The 18431-nt window shown below is 51.0% G+C and overlaps 1 protein-coding gene across 6 annotated transcripts in view; it reads left to right on the top strand.

Annotated features, from left to right (window-relative positions):
- Positions 1 to 71: 71 nt before the first annotated feature.
- CTPS2 (CTP synthase 2) overlaps positions 72 to 18431 on the top strand; it is a 125865-nt gene continuing 107505 nt past the window's right edge. Inside the window, exons 1-2 of one of the 6 annotated variants that reach the window (XM_055121475.1) lie at positions 72 to 367; positions 12641 to 12851. In XM_055121475.1, coding sequence (XP_054977450.1) covers positions 12686 to 12851 — 166 coding nt within the window. In that variant the 5' untranslated portion in view covers positions 72 to 367; positions 12641 to 12685. Of the gene's footprint in view, positions 368 to 4169; positions 4357 to 12623; positions 12852 to 18431 lie in introns of those variants that run through there. The other 5 variants (XM_055121474.1, XM_055121472.1, XM_055121470.1 and 2 more) reach the window with 5 other exon arrangements.

Here is an 18431-nt window from a genome sequence, read left to right as displayed (position 1 = left end):
TCCGGTCCGGGCCCCGCCCCCGCGCGTTTCCGCCGCTGACGCGCGTGGAATCTCACAAAGGGTTTTCCCGCGAACGCCCCGCCCCTGGGCGTGGAAACGGCGTCGGCGTCGCCTCGCGACCGGCCCCTCTCGGCACCCAGACCCTCCAGGCCCTGCGGGGCTCACCGGGCGCACCCGCCGGGCCCTGGCCGTCAGAAACGGCCGGCACGGCCAGTCCGCGTCCGTCCGAGGAACTGAGGCTGCAGGCGGGCGGAAACCTCTAACTTTTAACGGGATCCGACCGACGCCAGCCACGGGCCACTTCTGGATTTTGAACCTGGATCGTGGTTTTCGGCAAACACGTCGGGGAGAAAAGCTCAGACGTTTTGTAAGAATTAGCGATGCGAGCTCTGCCCACGCGATGAAAGAACTGTCCCGTCTAAACGGTCGCGGTTGTATTAGAGCCCCGACGAAACCGACCGTCTTGGCCGTTTTCGAAGTGTACGGTTCAGTCGTGTGCGGTTCGTTGACCGCGGCGGCGCCGCTGATCTCCAGCGTTGTGGTCCCTTGGTAGTCGCAGCCTGCTGTTGCTAGGAGTTCCGCTTGCAGGAACGCCTTAGAAGTGGAAGCATACCCCAGTTTGGTCTTTTGTTGATGGGCTTAGTTCACTTAGCAAACATTCTCAAGGTGCACGCCTGTTGCCCCAGGCGCCGGCCCTTGAAATTCGCCTTCAGGGCTACCATTAGAGATGGAACCGGGGCCAGAGAAACGGTACAAGGGTTGTAGCCTTGTTTTAATGACCCGTTCAACTATTGATGGACACCGGAGCTGCAGCTTTTTCAGTTGTGATGGTACTCCGTGTATGTGCTTGTCTATTTGGGAGAATTCTTACTTCTAAGAGTTATACTTAGTTATTTACCAGTGAACGAATAGGTGGTCTTGCGTTTGCTTCAGACTATTACAGCTTGGGGCGAAGCTGGTGGGAATATATTTGAAACAAGCTTGGCTGTAAGTTAGGAATGCTGAATTGTGAGGCTATGCTTTTAATGTCTAGATAATACGCTTTTCTACATAATTAGCTTTTCCATAATAATGTGTAAACAAACCCCAAAACAGGATATTTCAGATCAAGGGGGTTAATGAACACATTCACAAGCACAAACTCAAGCAATCTATTGGCAAAGATAACCCACTCAGCGCTCTTCTCCCCACTATTTCGAGGATTGTAGTACTGCATCAGTGATCTGTATAGGAATGTTGGAGACAGGCCTGAGCTATAGTATAGTGCATAAGGCATTTGCCTTGCCCGTAAGGGACCTGAGTTCAGTCTCCGGCATTCCATGTGGTCCCCCGAGCCTGCCAGGAGTGATCAGTGAGTGCAGAGCCAGGAGTAACTCCTGAGCACTGTCTGGTGTGCCCCTGCCACCCCCCCAAAGGTTTTTAGGGAGACATGACAATTCTGATACCCTTGCGCTCCAGGTTCAGTGCACCTATATTCACATGGTACTAGGGTTCAGGCGTTTGGTCTAACAAGTCCAGTCTGTTCCTTTTTTTGAAGATAGTTGTATTGACATGTAATGCACATACTGAACAACTTACCTTATTTTATTTTACCTTTTTGCTTTTTTGTGGGGGTCACACCCAGCGATGCACAGGGGTTACTCCTGGCTCTGCACTCAGGAATTACTCCTGGCGGTGTTCAGGGGACCATATGGGATGCTGTGAATCGAATCAGGGCTGGCTGCGTGCAAGGCAAATGCCCTCCCTGCTGTGCTATGGCTCCAGCCCCTACTTACCTTATTTTTAAAATTATTTTATTTATTTTATTTGATTTTTTTGCTTTTTGGGTCACACCCGGCGATGCACAGGGGTTACTCCTGGCTCATGTACTCAGGAATTACTCCTGGCAGTGCTCGGGGGACCATATGGGATGCTGGGAATCGAACCTGGGTCAGCCGCATGCAAGGCCCTACCAACTTACCTTATTTTAAAGTGTACAGTCTGGGGACAGAGATAAGGCACTTGCTTTGCCTGTGGCCAACCAGGCTTTGATCCCCAACACCACATATGATCCCCTGAACACTGTCAGGGCTCATTTCTGACAACAGAGTCAGAAATATCTGCTGAGAACCTCCAGGTATGGCCCCCAGACCAACAACCCTTATCTCTCTCTCTCTCTCTCTCTCTCTCTCTCTCTCTCTCTCTCTCTCTCTCTCTCTGGCTACTCCCACTAGTTCGAGGGTCAGACTGACTGCCTACTGGGTCTCCTTCACAGCTTGTTAGCTGTCTCTTCCCTCCCTGTTTTTTTGTTACAAAAAGGGGGTCATGGGGGGCTGGAGCGATAGCACAGCGGGTAGGGTGTTTGCCTTGCACGTGGCTGACTTGGGTTCGATTCCCAGCATCCCATATGGTGCCCGAGCACCACCAGGAGTAATTCCTGAGTGCAGAGCCAGGAGTAGCCCCTGAGCATCACTGGGTATGACCCAGAAAAGCAAAAAAAGGGGGGTCCTGGGATCCAGAGAGATAATGCAGGGGCGAATGTGGTTGCCTTGCACACAGTCAGCCCTGGTGTGATCCCCAGCGGTGCCAGGAGTGACTCCTGATAACAGAGCCAGGAATGGGTGCGCACATACCTCCCCCCCACACACGCTGGGCCAAAAGACCATAATATCTTTCCATTGGGGCTGGAGTAGGGCGTTTGCCTTACATATGGCTGGCCCGGGTTCGATTGCCAGCATCCTATATAGTCCCCCGAGCACTGCCAGGAGTTATTCTGAGTGCAGAGCCAGGAGTTAACCCCTGTGCATTGCTGGGTGTGACCCAAAAAGCAAAAACAAACAAAAAACCAAAAACATAATATTTTTGCAGGTTGTCAAAGGGAAAGGGAATACTGAACTGTGATGACAGCTTGGCAGGTATTACCTATGACATCCCTGTCAACCCTTAAACATTTTTCTTTTCTCCGGGAGATCGGCCCCCAGCCGCCTGTATGCAAGGCCAGCCCTCCTGCCCATTACACTGGCTCTCTGCTCCGCAAACATCCTTTCCAGGGCCTCTGTGGTTTCATGAACAAATCAGAGTCTTTTATGCTTCCAGCCTCTTCCAAATGTGTTTCCTCTTAAAAAAACAAAAAGCCTCTGGGCTCATTTTCCTAAAAGTTGACATCATTATTCCAAAACTCTGGCCTGCTTCTTCCATAACACTGCCCTGTAATCTTGCTGGGGCAAAAATCTCGGTTTGGTGAATTTTGCTATCAACCTTTCAGCCTTTGGGGCTGTCCCATCTTCAACAATGTTACATACACTGTGATACTATATTATACAGTCTTGCTTGCTTGCTTGTTCGCTTTCCTGCTTTCCCTCTTTCTCCCTCCCTCCTTCCTTCCTAACTTCCTTCCTAACTTTCAGCTTCCTTCTTTGTCTTCACACCCGCCCGTGCTCAGAGCTAGCTTACTCCAGGCCCTGTGCTCTGGGGTCACTCATGGCAGTGGCCAGAGTGGACCTGGGGATGTAACGGGGGTCAGATGCAAGACAAGTGCTTTAACCCCTGCATTAGAACTCTAGTCCCAGAGTTTTCTTTTCCTCCTTGGCTTTCATTCTGTGTTCCTGTCGGAAGGCAAGTGTCTGTGGAAAGTGTTCAGAATGCTCTGGAGGGTCCGCCTGGTTTTCAAGAACAAGCCTCAGCCCCTGTTTGCAGCAACCTTAACCCCCTTGGGGTTTGTGTGAGTTCGTCCCTGCATCTTCCCAAGTGTCCTGGCCTTTTTCAACACCATTCGGACTTTTAAGAGCCCCATGAAGGGCTAGAGAGATAGTCCAGTGGCTAAGGGCCTTGCGCTTGACCGGCCTGGCTTGGTTCCTGAGCCCCGCCAGGAGTGAAGCAGGAGAAAGCCCTGAGCAGGAGCCGGGTGTGGTCCCCAAGCAAACAAACCAAAAGTCACCGGGAGAAGGCTCGGCGTGCTTTCTTGGTGGCTTGCTCTCTCTCTCGCCTCGGCTCCCGGCCTTCGGAGGCCTCCGCGACACTGGAGCCACCGCGTTCCCCCCACCGACACCCCCGCGCGCGGGGAGCCGTGGAGCCCCGGGAAGACGGAGCCCCGTTCATTTTCCTGCCCCTCCTGGCGCCCCAGCTGAGCAGCTGTGGGGACCCGCGGCGTCGGCGGGCGAGGGGAGGAGCGGCGGCCGGGAGGACCCCGCCGGGGCCTCGTCCTGGCCGGGAACTTGGCGTTGGCCCCGCGCGTCCCCGAAGTGAGCCCGGGGGGCGGAGCCGGGCCCGGAGCGAGCCCGGGGCGGCGGCGGCGTTGCGCCAGGGGGCGGGGAGCACTCGGGGAACGCTGGCTTCGCGAGCGGACCCCGACAGCCCGCCGACCCCCAGCTCCGCGGCGTGAGTCAGCGGGACCCTGCGGGCCGGGGCCGGGCGCGGGGTGGGCGAGGGTGGGCGAGTGCGGGCGCGGCCGGCGGGGAGGGGGCGGAGGCGGGGGCGATAGGGGACCCCCCCCAGCAATCCGGGCCGGCCCGACAGGTGAGCTTTGGGCTGGCGGCGAGGCGGAGCCGGGCGGGCCGCGGCCACTCCCGGGGTCACCGCCCCTGCCACGCAGGTAACTGCCGCTTGGGGCCGGGCCCCCGGGGTTCCGCCACCCGCCGCCTCCGGCCGTTCGCGGGGCCCGGGGGCCTTTGTCCCCTCGCGGCTGCGGGGGTGGAGGGCGGCGGGGCGCGCGGGCGACGCGGGGGCGCGGGTGCGGGTGCGGGGCGGGCGCCGTCGGGGCTCCGGGCCGCGTCTTCCCGACCCCCGAGCGCTCGGGCCCGCCGCGACCCCAGCCCCACTCGGGCCCGGGCTGGGGGAGCCCGGGAGAGCCCCGAGATGGCGTTGGCGGAAGTGAAGCCCCGCGCGCGGACTAACGGCCTTTGGGCTGCCCTCCCCCCCCGCCTCCGGCTCCCGCGACCCCCGCACCGCCGCGGCGCCCAGGTACGCGGCGGCCCCCAAAGTCGCTTCCTCCGGGCGATCGTCAGTTACAAAAACCCAGAAGTTGGTTGGCCGAGATCCACGGGTCGGAGCCCGCGCAGAAGGGATGCTCTTCGCGCACTCGACACGTTCTTCAGCCCGAGAACCGCGGCCCCCCCGCGGGGACCGAGCCCCACGTTTCGGCGGCGGGTCCGAGTCCCGCGGGGCTCCCCTCCCCCGTCTGAATTTCGGTTGTAATGTACTTAATCCGGCCGCTTCCATAACTTCACAGTGCAAGCCATCAGCAAATATCCTTTTGTGCGTGGCGTTGGTTTGGAAACGGCCGTTTTTTGAGACGCGTTTCTTTTTTTTTTTTTTTTTTTGAGACGCGCCGTTTTTCCGAGACGCGGTGTCTGAAAAACGGGGTGTCTGATAAACTGGGTGCCTGAAGTTTCTACTTGCTCGGGGGCCTTCTTTTCCCCCAGATAGGCGCGAATTGGGATTTCGAGGTGACGACGGCCAGGCACCCCATTTCCCAGTTGCACGTTGGGGAGAGCGATTGACTAAAATTTCACTCCTAAATTCTTAAGTCGAGTAGTTATTAAGGTGATCGCATGTTTGAATCCTTTGGGTTCAGTCGGATGTTGAAAATTAGTATCTCATTTTTTTTAAAAAAAAGAAAAACCCAACTTTTCAAACATGGCTTCTAGAAAATTTAAAATGACAAAGGTGGCTCGTGTACTGTTTGCATTGGACTGAAGACAGCACAGCTGGATTCACTCCGATTTTGCAGTCCGTTGGCTGCACTTCACTGCGTGGAAGAGAAATGAAAACTTGATTTTCACAAGGGAAAAACTACCCTGTTGAAGGAAATAGTTGGAAGAGGCTGCCTTTTCCTGCAGTTTGAAAACTGTTTCAGACAGACTTGTCTGCTGAAAATAAGTGGAAAGAATTCGGTGTCTCCTTGGGAGGAGGTTTAACATTTCCAAGAAGGACTTGAAAAAATATTTGATGTGCTGATGAATAACGGTAACTCCTGCTTTTGAAAATAGAGAAAACTAGTCCTTGCCTATAGCCCAACCAACCTACGAAGTAATATATTGGTGGACCTTTGCTCTGTCTTAATTAAAAGAAAACACAGCGGGTTCATGGAACCTAAGCATTTCTTAGCTGAAAAGTTCTGAGCTTTTTACACATCACTTGATGAGCTTTCTCATGAGAAGGTCCCCTTTGCAATAATGTTCTTTAGTTTTGCTGACTTGAACCAAGGAGGAGTGATCTCCGTGGGGTGCCGAAGCAGGCGCTTGGGACCCTCCCAGCAGGCTCTGGGGAGGGTCCAAAGCTCACACAGAAAGGAAGGGGGGGTTTAGCTGTTAGGGAGTTGCTCCTGCAAAGCCAATAGGACTGCCTAGAAATGAATATTCAGGTGCCCCTGGGAAGTGCTATTAAATTGAGAAATTTGCAGGCCAAATCTGGTTCTGGTTAGTCTTGGCTAGTGAAGAAGAATGAGGTGTAGAGAAAGGCAGAGGCTCAGCCGGGCTTGGCCTGGGATGGAGTGGGAGACGCATATTTGGGATGACTCCAGTTTCCTCCCTCTGACCAAGGGCTCGCAGGTTAGGACTGCAGCCAGAGCTCTGCAGGGAGTGAGTTGAAACGAAGACACTTTGAGGGTTGTTTCTGCAAAGTATTGAGGGAACTACAGAATCAGAATGGGTTTTCCTTTGAGGAGGGCAGGCAAAAAAAATACAAAAAAAACCCCCAAAAAATGACAAAGGGGAACTGAAATCCTATGTGATTGTATTTGTGCTTAATTTCCAAGTTAAAAAATAAATTACAGGGCCAGAGAGATAGTACAGTGGGCGGGGCCCTTGCTTTGCATGTGTCCAATCAGAGTTTGATCCCCGGCACCTCATATGGTCCCCTGAACTCACCAGGAGTAACTCCTCACTGTAAGATATGAGCATTGCCGGGGGAGGCCCTAAAAACACCCCAACAACAACCCCCCCCAATAAAGTGAATTGCAGAGCTGGGAGATCGCTTGGTGGGCCGAGCACATGCGTTGCACGTGAGCCTTGGCCCCTAACCCTGGCACAGTGTGGGCCTCTGGGCACCCTAGGAGTGACCCCCAGCACCGTCAGAGGCAGCCCACAAAACAAAGCAAAAAATTGTGCCACAGCGGTAGAGGGATTTTATTTATTTATTTATTTATTTTTTTGCTTTTTGGGTCACACCCAGCAATGCACAGGGGTCACTCCTGGCTCTGCACTCAGGAATTACCCCTGGCGGTGCTCAGGGGACCATATGGGATGCTGGGGATCGAACCCGGGTCGGCTGCGTGCAAGGCAAACGCCCTACCCGCTGTTCTATCACTCCAGCCCGGTAGAGGGATTTAAACTTACAAGTTTTGTTAGGTTTGGGGGGAGATGCTGGGGATCAAACCCAGAGCCTCCCACATGCAAAGCAAGCTGCCTGTTGCTGAGCTGTGGAGCCCGGCCCTTACTCTCTTTTGCAGTTGTATTTTCGTTAGTGGTCTTACTCAGTTGCCTACCCATGTGTACACAAATAATCTTTTTTTTTTTTTTTGCTTTTTGGGTCACACCCGGCAATTCACAGGGGTTACTCCTGGCTTTGTACTCAGGAATTACTCCTGGCAATGCTCATGGGACCATATGGGATGCTGGGAATCAAACCCGGGTCGGCCGCGTGCAAGGCAAACGCCCTACCCGCTGTGATATTGCTCCAGCCCCACAAATAATCTTCTTAAGACCTATTTTCAGGTGCCTGATGAGATGACAAGGATGGAAAGGCCTTACATCTGCTCCAAAATAATAATAAAATAATAGTACTTACAATTTAAAACAAGGGGCCGGAGCATTAGTACAGCGGATAGGGCTGTTTGCCTTGCATGCAGCTGACCTGGGTTCAATCCATAGCACCCCGTATGGTCCCCTGAGCACCGCCAGGAGTGATTCCTGAGTACAGAGCCAGGAGTGACCCTGATCATCGCCAGGTATGACCCCAAAAACCAAAAAAAGAAACCCCCCAAATTAAAACAAATAAGTAGCCTTGGGCTTCTTGTCTGCCACTAAAACACAAAGTCTTGAATCAAATAGCTGAAGGGAAGTCAAATAATAATTGCTTATGTCATAATTTTTTTCTGGCATGCCAAAATCGATGAAAAAAACTTAGTGTTCAGCATGCTTCGTTAAGGGGGATACAGTTAGTAGTACTACTACTAGTAGTATTTTGTTTGGGGATTACATGTGGCAGTAGTCAGGGCTTACTCCTATATTTGTGCTCATGGATCACTCTGTGGGGTGGAAGGGGACTGTGCATGGTGTCAGGGACTCCCATAGGGCAGCCATGTGCAAGGCAAGCATCTTGCCCCCTGTACTGTCCCTCCAGACCTCACTGTATCACTGTATCACTGTCATCCCATTGTTCATCGATTTACTCGAGTGTGCGCCAGTAATATCTCTATTCATCCCGGCCCTGAGATTTTAGCAGCCTCTCCTTACTCGTCTTTCCCAAAGATTGGAGGCTCTTTTTAGGGTGAGGGGAATGAGACCTGTTATTGAACTGTATTTGGCATATCAAATATGCCACGGGGAGCTTGCCAGGCTCTTCCGTGACCTCAATTGCTATTATTATTTTGTTTTGACCTTGGGCTACACCTGGCCATCTACAGGGCTGACTCCTGCCCCTGCATTCAGGAATGCGCTCCTGATGGTTAGTAGGTCCTCCAGGGACCGTACGGGGAAGACAGGGATTGAATCCAGGCTGGCCACATGCAAAGCAAGCGCCCTGCTTTCTGTGCTATGTCTTGAACACTCCTGCAGTTATTATTATTATTTTGGTTGGGGGCCACAACCAGTGGTGCTCAGGGCTTACTCCTGGCTCTGTGCTTGGTGATCACTCCTGGCGGGACTCAGGGGCCCACATGTGGTGCCAGGGATCTGATCTGGGTCAGCTGTGAACAAGGCCAGCATCTTACTGTGATGCCTTTGCTCCCCTGCAGCTGTTAACAATGACGTAATTGCTAACTTTCATTAGATACATCCCATATGTTACTGTCGGGCCTGTATGTTACATGCCAGGCCTCAGCCAGCATTTTCTGGAAAAGGCCAGATAGTGATTTTTTTTTTCTTTTTGGGTCACACCCAGCAATGCTCAGGGGTCATTGTGGCTATGCACTCAGGAATTACTCCTGGGAGTGCTTGGGGGACCATATGGGATGCCAGTGATCGAACACAGGTCGGCCGTGTGCAAGGCAAATGCCCTCCCTGCTATATAATCTCTCCAGCCCATAGTGACTATTTCAGGCCGACTGTTTGCAGGACTTAGCTCTGCCATTGTAAGAAAGCAGCCTCAGATGAATGGTCAATGGTGCTGTGTGCCAATGACACTTGATTTAAAGGACACTGAAGTTTATGCCATTTTAATGCGCCATGAGCTCTCTCCATCATAAAAAGGTTAAAACCACTTGTAGTTTAGGGATTATACAAAACAGACAGTGGCTAGATATAACATATAGACCAAAATTTGGGGGTGAGTGGACCTCTGAGTTACATCTTTGCGCTCTCTCTCTCTCTCTCTCTCTATCTATCTTTTTGCTTTTTGGATCACACCCACTGATGCTTAGGTATTATTCCTGGCTCTGCATTCAGGAGTTATTCCTGCTGGTGCTTGGGGAACCGTATGGGATGCCGGGGATTGAACTCGGGTCTGCTGTGTGCAAGGCAAACACCCTACCCGCTGTACTAGCGCTCTGGGCCCTGCTCTCTTATTTTTTAATTAAATTTTTAGGGGGGCACATCCAGTGGTGCTCAGGGCTTACTCCTGTCTGTGCTCAGGGATCACTTCTGGTCGGGCTTGGGGGACCAGATAGGGTGCTTGGGGACCGAATTGGGCACATACAAAGGCAAGCTTCCCACCCGTTGTACTTTTGTGGTTGGTTTTGTTTTTGTTTGTTTTTTGGCTTTTTGGGTCACACTGGTAATGCTCAGGGGTTACTCTCCTGGCTCTGCAGTCAGGGGTCACTTTTGACAGTGCTCGGGGGACCATATGGGATGCTGGGGATCGTACCCGGGTCAGCTACATGCAAGGCAAATCTCCCCACTGTACTGTTGCTCTGGCCCCTGTACTATCTTTTAATTCTCACGACCACTTATGTGACTTTTTTTTTATGTCGGTGTATGTGAATATGGAGTTCTTTTCAACAGAGATTTTATTTTAGAGAAATTTGAGGCTCACAGCCAAACTGAGCAGACAGTACCGAGTACTGAGCTCCCACATTCCTCCTGCCCCCCCCTTGGCTTTTGGCCTCTCCCACTGTCGACATCCTGCACTGGAGGGGCGTGTTTGTTAAGAGCGGCAGGCTACGGTCACATGATTCTCACACAGAGTCCATAGGTTCCACTGAAGCTTGCACTGGGTGTGCCGTGTGTGGGCTTGGAGAAATCTATGAAGGTCTGTGCCCATGGTCACAGGTCACCGGGCAGTTTCCCAGGCCTGGGCCCTACCTGCAGCCTGACACCCATTGCTCTGTTCTCCCTCTTTCCTTCCCTTTTGTTGTGTGTGTCTGTGGGTGGCTGGGTGTGGGGGGGGTGTCTCACACTTAAATGGGGCGTTTGCATGTCTACAGTCTCTGATCTCTTCCCTGTCTAATCTATTTTTCCCAGAATGTCAGAGCAGCGTCAAATCGATGTGGTGCCCTTTCAGTCTGCTTTTGTCACTTCGTCATAGATAGCTAAAGGCTCCTCCATACCTTTTATGACTCATCAGCTCATTTTTTTCTTTTAAGTTAAATCACAGTGTGGTGCATAGTTACAAAGTTGTTCATGATTGGGTTTCGGTGATCCATTGTTCCAGTACCCTCCCTTCACCAGGTTTCCCTCCTTCCACCCTACATCCCCTGTGCCTCTGCAGCAGGCACTTCTCTCTCTCTCTCTCTCTCTCTCTCTCTCTCTCTCTCTCTCTCTCTCTCTCTCTTCTGGGCATTATGGTTTGCAATGCAGGTACTGCAAGGTTATCATGTATATCCTTTACCTCCTCTCAGCACTCAGTTTTTATCCAGAATGATCACTTCCAAGCATCATTGTCACAGTGCTCCCTTCTCTATCCTAACTGCCCTCTCCCCCCACTTGTGGCAAACTTCCAGTGTTTTTTTTTTTTGCGGGGTGGGAAGGGATTGCTTGTCAGGACCAATGAACTTGACATCATTATCACACAAAGTCATTGGTTGCATTCCAGAAACCTAGGTCCTCCCACACGCCAAACGTTCTTTCTGCCACTAAGGTCCATCCCGGGCCACCAACAAAAGCTTGATTTTTCCTAATGAAGTTTGTTGCTTGAGTGAGTAAGGCCCATGGAGCTAGTGACAGCTTCCAAAAATTCAAGGTTTAGGGGTCGGAGAGATAGGACAGCGACTAAGGCACTTGCCTGGCACATGGCCACCGTGAGTTCAATTCCCAGTACCCCATATGGTCCCCTGAGCCCTGTCAGGAGTGATTCCTGAGCACAGAGACAGGGGTAAGCCCTGAGTACTGCTGGGTGTGGCCTCCAAACAAAAACAAAACAAAAAATTCAGGGTCTGGAAGATGGCATTGGCTCTAAATTTCAGTTACTCGTTTAGGTCAGTGATTGATTGTCAATCTCTTTCTTTTTGTGGGAGGGGTGGGCGCGCAGGTTTGGGCCACTCCTGGTGGTGCTCAGGGAAGTGTGGTGCCAGGGGTCAAGCTGGGATTGTTCCGTGCCAAAAGCCCTGGACTGTTGCTCCAGTCCTAGATTTTCAACCTCTTTATACCTGATGGTTGAAAATTGCAGGTTTAACATTCTGTGATTTTGTGATTCTGGGATAACACACTCTGCTCACAGTTTTAGGAGTATGTTGTCTTGGGCAGGGAGATAGCCCAAAGGACTGAGCACGTGCTTTGCATGTGAGGGCCCAGGGTTTGGCCCCTGGCATGTGTCATCTCCTAAGCATCCCCAGGTCTGATCCTTAAAAGGTCATCATCATCATCCTGTTGATCGTCGAATTTCTCGAGTGGTCTCAGTAACGTCCCCATTCGTTCTAGCCCTGAGATTTTAGCAGCCTCTCTTTACTTGTCCTTCCCAACGGTGCCACATTGGAAGCTCTTTCAGGATCAGGGGAATAAGACCCATCATTGTTACTGGTTTTGGCATATGAATACGCCATGGGGAGTTTGCCAGGCTCTCCCATGTGGGCAGGAAACTCTCGGTAGCTTGCCAGGTTCTCTAAGAGGGAAAACTAGGCTATAAGATGTCACTTCCGGGAGCTTGGTTTTATAGTCTCTGGATGTTGGCCATTGATGGGATTACACGACACCGGGGGGGGGGGGCAGTTTCTGGGTGTGACTGCCTAGCTGCTGGAAAATGGGGGATCTGGGCGGAAGAGGCCCAGTCCTGATCTGAGCAGGCTTGGAGATTTTGGCCCTGGGTCCCACACACCTGGGTTCCTCTGCCGTTTCCTTCATGTGTGGGGCTCGTCCAAACGTGTGGAGAGGGGCCTCAAACATGACTGTGGCTGGGTTTCAGAGGTCTTTGGCTGTGGTGGCTCTGCTCGGGGTGGGGAGGGAAACTCAACCCACCCTCTCCGAGGGGCCCCGGTGAAGACAGCCAGGCTGGGGGGGAGGGGGAAAGAGACAAAACAAACAAACAAAAAGCAAGACAATGTTTCCTCTTTCCAGATCCCTAATTTGCTCAGTTTCAGATTGTCTCTGGGTGTTAGCACCCAATTCTTCCTCTACCAATGAAGTACATCCTGGTCACCGGTGGGGTCATCTCTGGCATTGGGAAAGGAATCATCTCCAGCAGCATTGGGACCATCCTAAAGTCCTGTGGACTCCGAGTGACCGCCATCAAAATCGACCCCTACATTAACATCGATGCTGGCACGTTTTCACCTTACGAACACGGTAGGAAAGCGACCCCTTCTGCCCTCCCCAAGTCCTGGGTTAGTAGCATGCTTCTGCTCTGTATTTCCCCAGCCACGTTTGGCATAACTTCCCGGAGAGAGCTGCTGCACCATATGTCATGAATATATGAATGTTCTCACGGTGGGTACATTCTCCAGAATATGGACAACGCTTTGTGAAGCAGCCCTTTGAACCATCTCCCTGGTCCAACTTTTTGGGGGGTTAGACCACACCCAGTGGTACTGGGGGGTGCTTCTGGCTCTATGTATGAAGGACCGCTCAGTGCTGGGGACTGAACTGGGGTCTGCAAGGCAGACAAGGGCTTTAACCCCTGTGCTCTCTCTCAAGCGCTACTGGCCCGCCAAGCAGTGCTCAGGGGCACTGGGGTGCGGTGCTGTTGGCCTCGGCAGTGCTCAGAGTTTAGTAGGCCACTGCTTGGAATTGCAGAGCTAGCCCCTTGCACTTTTTTTTGGCCATTCCAGGCAATGCTCGGGGCTTACCCTTGGCTCTGCACTCAGGAACTACTCCTGGCGGTGCTTAGGAGACTATATGGGATACCAAGGATCGAACCTGGGTCTGCAGCAGGCAAGGCAAATGCCTTCCCCGCTGGTCTGTTGCTCCAGCCCCTGACTCCGGTGGTGCTAAGGAGCTTCTAGGCCCATAACTGGTGGTGCCAGCAGGGCACTGAGCCTGGGTTGGTCACAAAGAGATGTGACCAACATTAATACCCCTGCCTCTTATATACTGTTTTTTTTGGGGGCCGCTGAGGGAGGGTCACACCTGGCAGTGACTTGGGGCTTGCTCCTGGAGGTGCTCAGGGAATTCTGTGCTTCTGGGGCCAGACCCCGGGCCAGGAGCACTCAGCCTGTTGAACCATCACTCAGTCCCCTACATACTGTTTTTTTTTAATTTTACTTTTTATATACAAGCAGGAAAGTGAATAAATCCCCAGTGTACTATCTAGTGTGTCCGGCTCTCAGGCAAAGGAGCAGATCCCCTGGGGGCCCCCTAGACTCTCCCTCCCCAAGGGAAACCCTTGCAGGTTCTGCTCTCGAGTATTCTAACACTGTGAAAAGGTTTCACTTGGTTTTGAACTTGGAATGACTCGAATCTGACAATCACTGTTTTTATTTTCAGTTTGTTTGGGGGCCATGCCCTTCGGCTCTCAGTTTCTATCCTCACTTGGGGGTGGTTCCCAGCGGTGCTGGGGGTACTGGGGATTGCACCCCAGCCTCAAACCCCAGGCTTTTCCATATGAAACACGAGCTCCAGCTCTTTGAAGAATTTCCCTGGCCTTTGAAATCATTCCGATTTTCCAAACAGTATGCTCTGTATATTTTAATATATTTTATACTATGCCAGAGTGGACAGGCCATGCAGTTAAAGAAACGGTGTTCTAGTGTATTGAGATTATAAACAACGCTGTGATGACACCTTTAAAATTAATTTTTGTGTTTGTGTGTGTGTGTTTGCGGTACCAGAGATTGAACCCGAATGCAAAGCAAGTGCTCTGCGGTCGAGCTGTGTCTCCTGCTCTCCAATGAAGGTTTTTTAAAACATAAAGACCTACGTGCAGAATTTCTGATCATTGTGTAGGTTAGGTGTGTTTCTCAGGCTTTTGGTTCAATAATGTGCCTTGTCCAAGGTTTTTCAATTAGCCATTGCTTATAACTAACTCTGAAATCCCAAAGGTTTAAATTTTTTGTAAGCTTGAGGCTCTTGATAGTCTCTTGAAATTTGCTGAAGAATGAAAAAGCTTCCTAAAGCTGTGACCAGCTCTAGCCTGTGATTTCACTTAGAGTATGTTTGACTCTGGGGTGCTTTTGGTGCAGCTCCTAATATATGAAAAGTGTCCTCTCTATTACCTTTCTTTAATCTGAAAACTGCCACGTTCCAACTCTGTCTTTGTCTTCCAGATTTTCTGACCAGCCCCCGGTTCTGTCTCACTCTCTCCTCCTCATCCTTGTCTAAGATGGCCCTATGAAAAGTAGATATGCTTGTGGATTTTTTCTAACCTTTCTAAACCCAAGAGGAAAAGCAACAGTCGTCTCGGAGCCCGCGTTGTTTCTGTTGAGGTTTCTTTGATTTTCATTTTCCGTGACTAGCTTGTTCAGTCCAGCCGTGGACTGCATGCCTGTCAGAGGTTGCCGCCCTCCCTCCTGGTGCAGTTCCCCTTTGACTTTGGACTTTGCCTGCTAACCCTCCTAGTTGGTTTGCCACTTCCCTGCTTTGGAAAGTGAAAGTCCTGCATCCTGGGAACCCTGAGAGGCCTGGATAACCCAGAGAGGTTGGTCTTTGCATTGCAGCGTGTGGTGTGTTTGGCAGTACAAACTGTTAGTCAGTGTGGCCCGTCTTGTTGAAGCCGAAACGCTCAGCACAAGAGCATGGCCTGCCGTGGTCTGGCTGTTCCTGGCTGCTGCCCCGGCATAGTTTCTCTAGGTGGGGCTCTCTTCTTCCTCCTGTGACTTGGAGGGACACTCAAGGAGCCTCAGCTACAACGATGGGGGCTGCCTCAGGAACTGGTCACTCTTCTGGAAGTTGCTGAGGTTTTAGGGTGTGTGAGGTCTGTTGTCCTTTGGAGCTTTTTTCCCCCCGTTAGGGTTTCCAAGAATACTTTGAGGTATATTAACCTTTATCACTGGACCACTGTATCACTGTCGTCCCATTGCTCATCGATTTGCTCGAGCAGGCACCAGTAACATCTCCATTGTGAGACTTGTTGTTACTGTTTTTGGCATATAAAATACGCCATGGGGAGCTTTCCAGGCTCTGCCACGTAGGTCAGATACTCTTGGTAGCTTGCCTGGCTCTCCGAGAGGGACGGAGGAATTGAACCCGGGTTGGCTGCGTGCAAGGCAAACGCCCTACCCGCTGTGATATATTTTCCACTGTGAAAATTGGCTGAATTTTAGCTGTTAGATGCAGCACAAGTTTACCTTGGCCTGATTAAATGCCTCCCCTGTTTCCTTTGTGGTTCCCACCTTCTCTCTCTGCGGGAATCTTTTTTTTTCCTCTTGCTTTAAAAATTTTTTTAAAAATATTTTTTAATGAATCACTATGAGATACAGTTACAGACTTACAGACTTTCATGATTACGTTTCAGTCATACAATGATCCAGTACCCATCCCTCCACCAGTGCCCATTCTCTACCACCAGTGTTCCCAGTATCCCTCCTGCCACCCCCACCTCAACCCTATCCCCCTGCCTCTGTGGCAGGCACATTCCCTTTTACTCTCTCTCTCTCCTTTTGGGTGTTACGGTTTGCAATACAGGTAGTAAGTGGCCATCCCTGTTTGGTCCCTAGTCTACTTTCAGCACTCTTGTGGGAATCTTGAGCCTATATTTTCTCCATAGCACTTTCAGCCTCCCCCGGACTTCCTTCCACGTTGCTAGCATATGTGGAATTTGATTTGGCATGAAGTGAGAGGAAGACATTTTTTTCTCCTCCATTCTTCCTGACTCATTAGCTATTCCCAATTGTACTTATCAAAGATTTCACTGTATCACTGTCATCCCTTTGATCATCAATTTGCTCGAGCAGGCCCAGTAAAGTTTCCATTCATCCTAGTACTGAGATTTTAGCAACCTCTCTTTACTCGTTCTTCCCAATGGTGCTGCATTAGAGGCTCTTCAGGGTCAAAGATTTAAAGATTTTAATTTTTTTTTTAAAAAATTCTAGTCTCCATGATGAGACTTTTAATAATAGAATTTAGGGTATATAACATTCCTTTCAGTATAGACATTTTTGTAACTACTTACCACGTATTTCCTTTACTTGAAATAGGTTATTAAAAAATAATAAGATCTATAACACTATCATCATGCTCTCCACCAGTGTCTGCTTACCTTCACATTATCAAAGGCTTTTATTCTTAATCCAAGATTTGATTAGCACCTTTTATTACATCCTACATTTCCTTTTAAATTTGATTTTGGGACCACATCCAGCGATGCTCACGGTTTACATATGGCTCTATGCTAAGGGAGCATGGCTGGTGGGCTCTGGGGACCCTATGGGGTGTCAGGCATTGAACCTGGGTCTGTTGCATGCAAGGCAAGTGGACTGTTGGACTGCTGGACTGTTGCTCCAGCCCCCGCAATATTTTTGTGAGAAAACATTTTGGGGCCACTTCCAGGAGACCTTGGGTCTGGCAGTGCTTGGGGGTCATCACAGGGCTACACCTGGTGGTCCTTGGAGAGCTATGCCACGGCAGGGATTGAACTCAGGACCAATACGTGGCAGGCTTGTGCTTCATTATTTGAGCTATTTTCCACATCCTGGAAAAGCTAAGGCTTGAAGACAGAATTTCCATAAGTACCGAGAAAATATCATAAGAAGACAGCAGCATTTTCCCTGATGCATTCTTCTTTTTTGTTTTTGGCCAAGTCTGATTTTATTGAATTTATGGAGGACACTGCGTACCGACAAGAGAACAGACTTTATTTCTTGGTCTTTTTCTCCCTGAACTCTGTTTTCTTTTATGCTTTTTGGGTCACACCCGGTGATGCTCAGGGGTTACGCCTGGCTCATGCACTCAGGAATTACTCCCGGTGGTGCTCGGGGGACCATATGAGATGCTGGGAATTGAACCCGGGTTGGCCGTGTGCAAAGCAAATGTCCTACCCGCTGTGCTATCACTCCAGCCCCGTCTCTCTGAACTCTTGATCACTTCCTCCTCCTTGTTCCAGCGTGTTTCCTCCCAGCGCGGGGTCAGCCAAGAGCATCTTCTGAGCTTGATTTGCTCCAGCTTGTGTCCGTGACCTGGGAGGATGGCAGGTTTCCAGCACATTCCTCTTCACCTTGGGGTGCAGGCGGTGTGTGATGCGTGGGACGCTGTGTCTTGCTAAATTCACGCTGTCCTTGAACAGCAGCCTCAGAACTCTCCTCCTCATCCACGGTTCCCTCCCCCGCGCACAGCCCTTCAGAGGCCCAGCGGCTAGCCAGGGGCTTTTCCTGACTTCCGGTCTCGGGAACGGACAGTCATATCCCTCTCCTGATGATCTGCCTGCTTTTGTTCAGCTTCCGGATCTGCTGGTGGCAGTTGGCACTGGCCAGTTCTTTGGTTTCACGGCAGTCCACTGGCCAGTTCTTTGGTTTCACGCCCTCCACCAGTGTCCACTTGCCTCCAGCGTCATCAAAGGTTTTTATCCTTACTCCAAGACTTGATTAGCACCTTTTATTACATCCTACATTTCCTTTTAGATTTGATTTTTTTGGGACCACATCCAGCGATGCTCAGGGTTTACACCTGGCTCTGTGCTAAGGGAGTAAGTACAGCTGGCGGGCTCTGGGGACCCTGTGGGGTGTCAGTCCTCGGCCACAGCCAAGGACACTTCTGAAGCCTCACCACACTCATGCCTCTGGCCACAGGGGCCAAAAGGAACTGCTTCTGCTGCCTTTTCATGGCTAGAATTCAGTTGTGCGGTGCTCTCACCGGAATAAGGACTCTGTGAGAGAAGATAGCTGATAACTAAGTCTTGCCTGTGCTTTTTGCTAGAATGTCCGCAGCTCCTTGGGAGAATGTGCTCGCATTTGCAAAAGCAATTTCCCAGAAACAGATCCTTACGTGCACAGCCTT

Source organism: Sorex araneus, chromosome X, assembly GCF_027595985.1.
Source record: "Sorex araneus isolate mSorAra2 chromosome X, mSorAra2.pri, whole genome shotgun sequence".
Classification (NCBI taxonomy): domain Eukaryota; kingdom Metazoa; phylum Chordata; class Mammalia; order Eulipotyphla; family Soricidae; genus Sorex; species Sorex araneus.
This window is presented reverse-complemented; position numbering and strand designations above follow the sequence as displayed.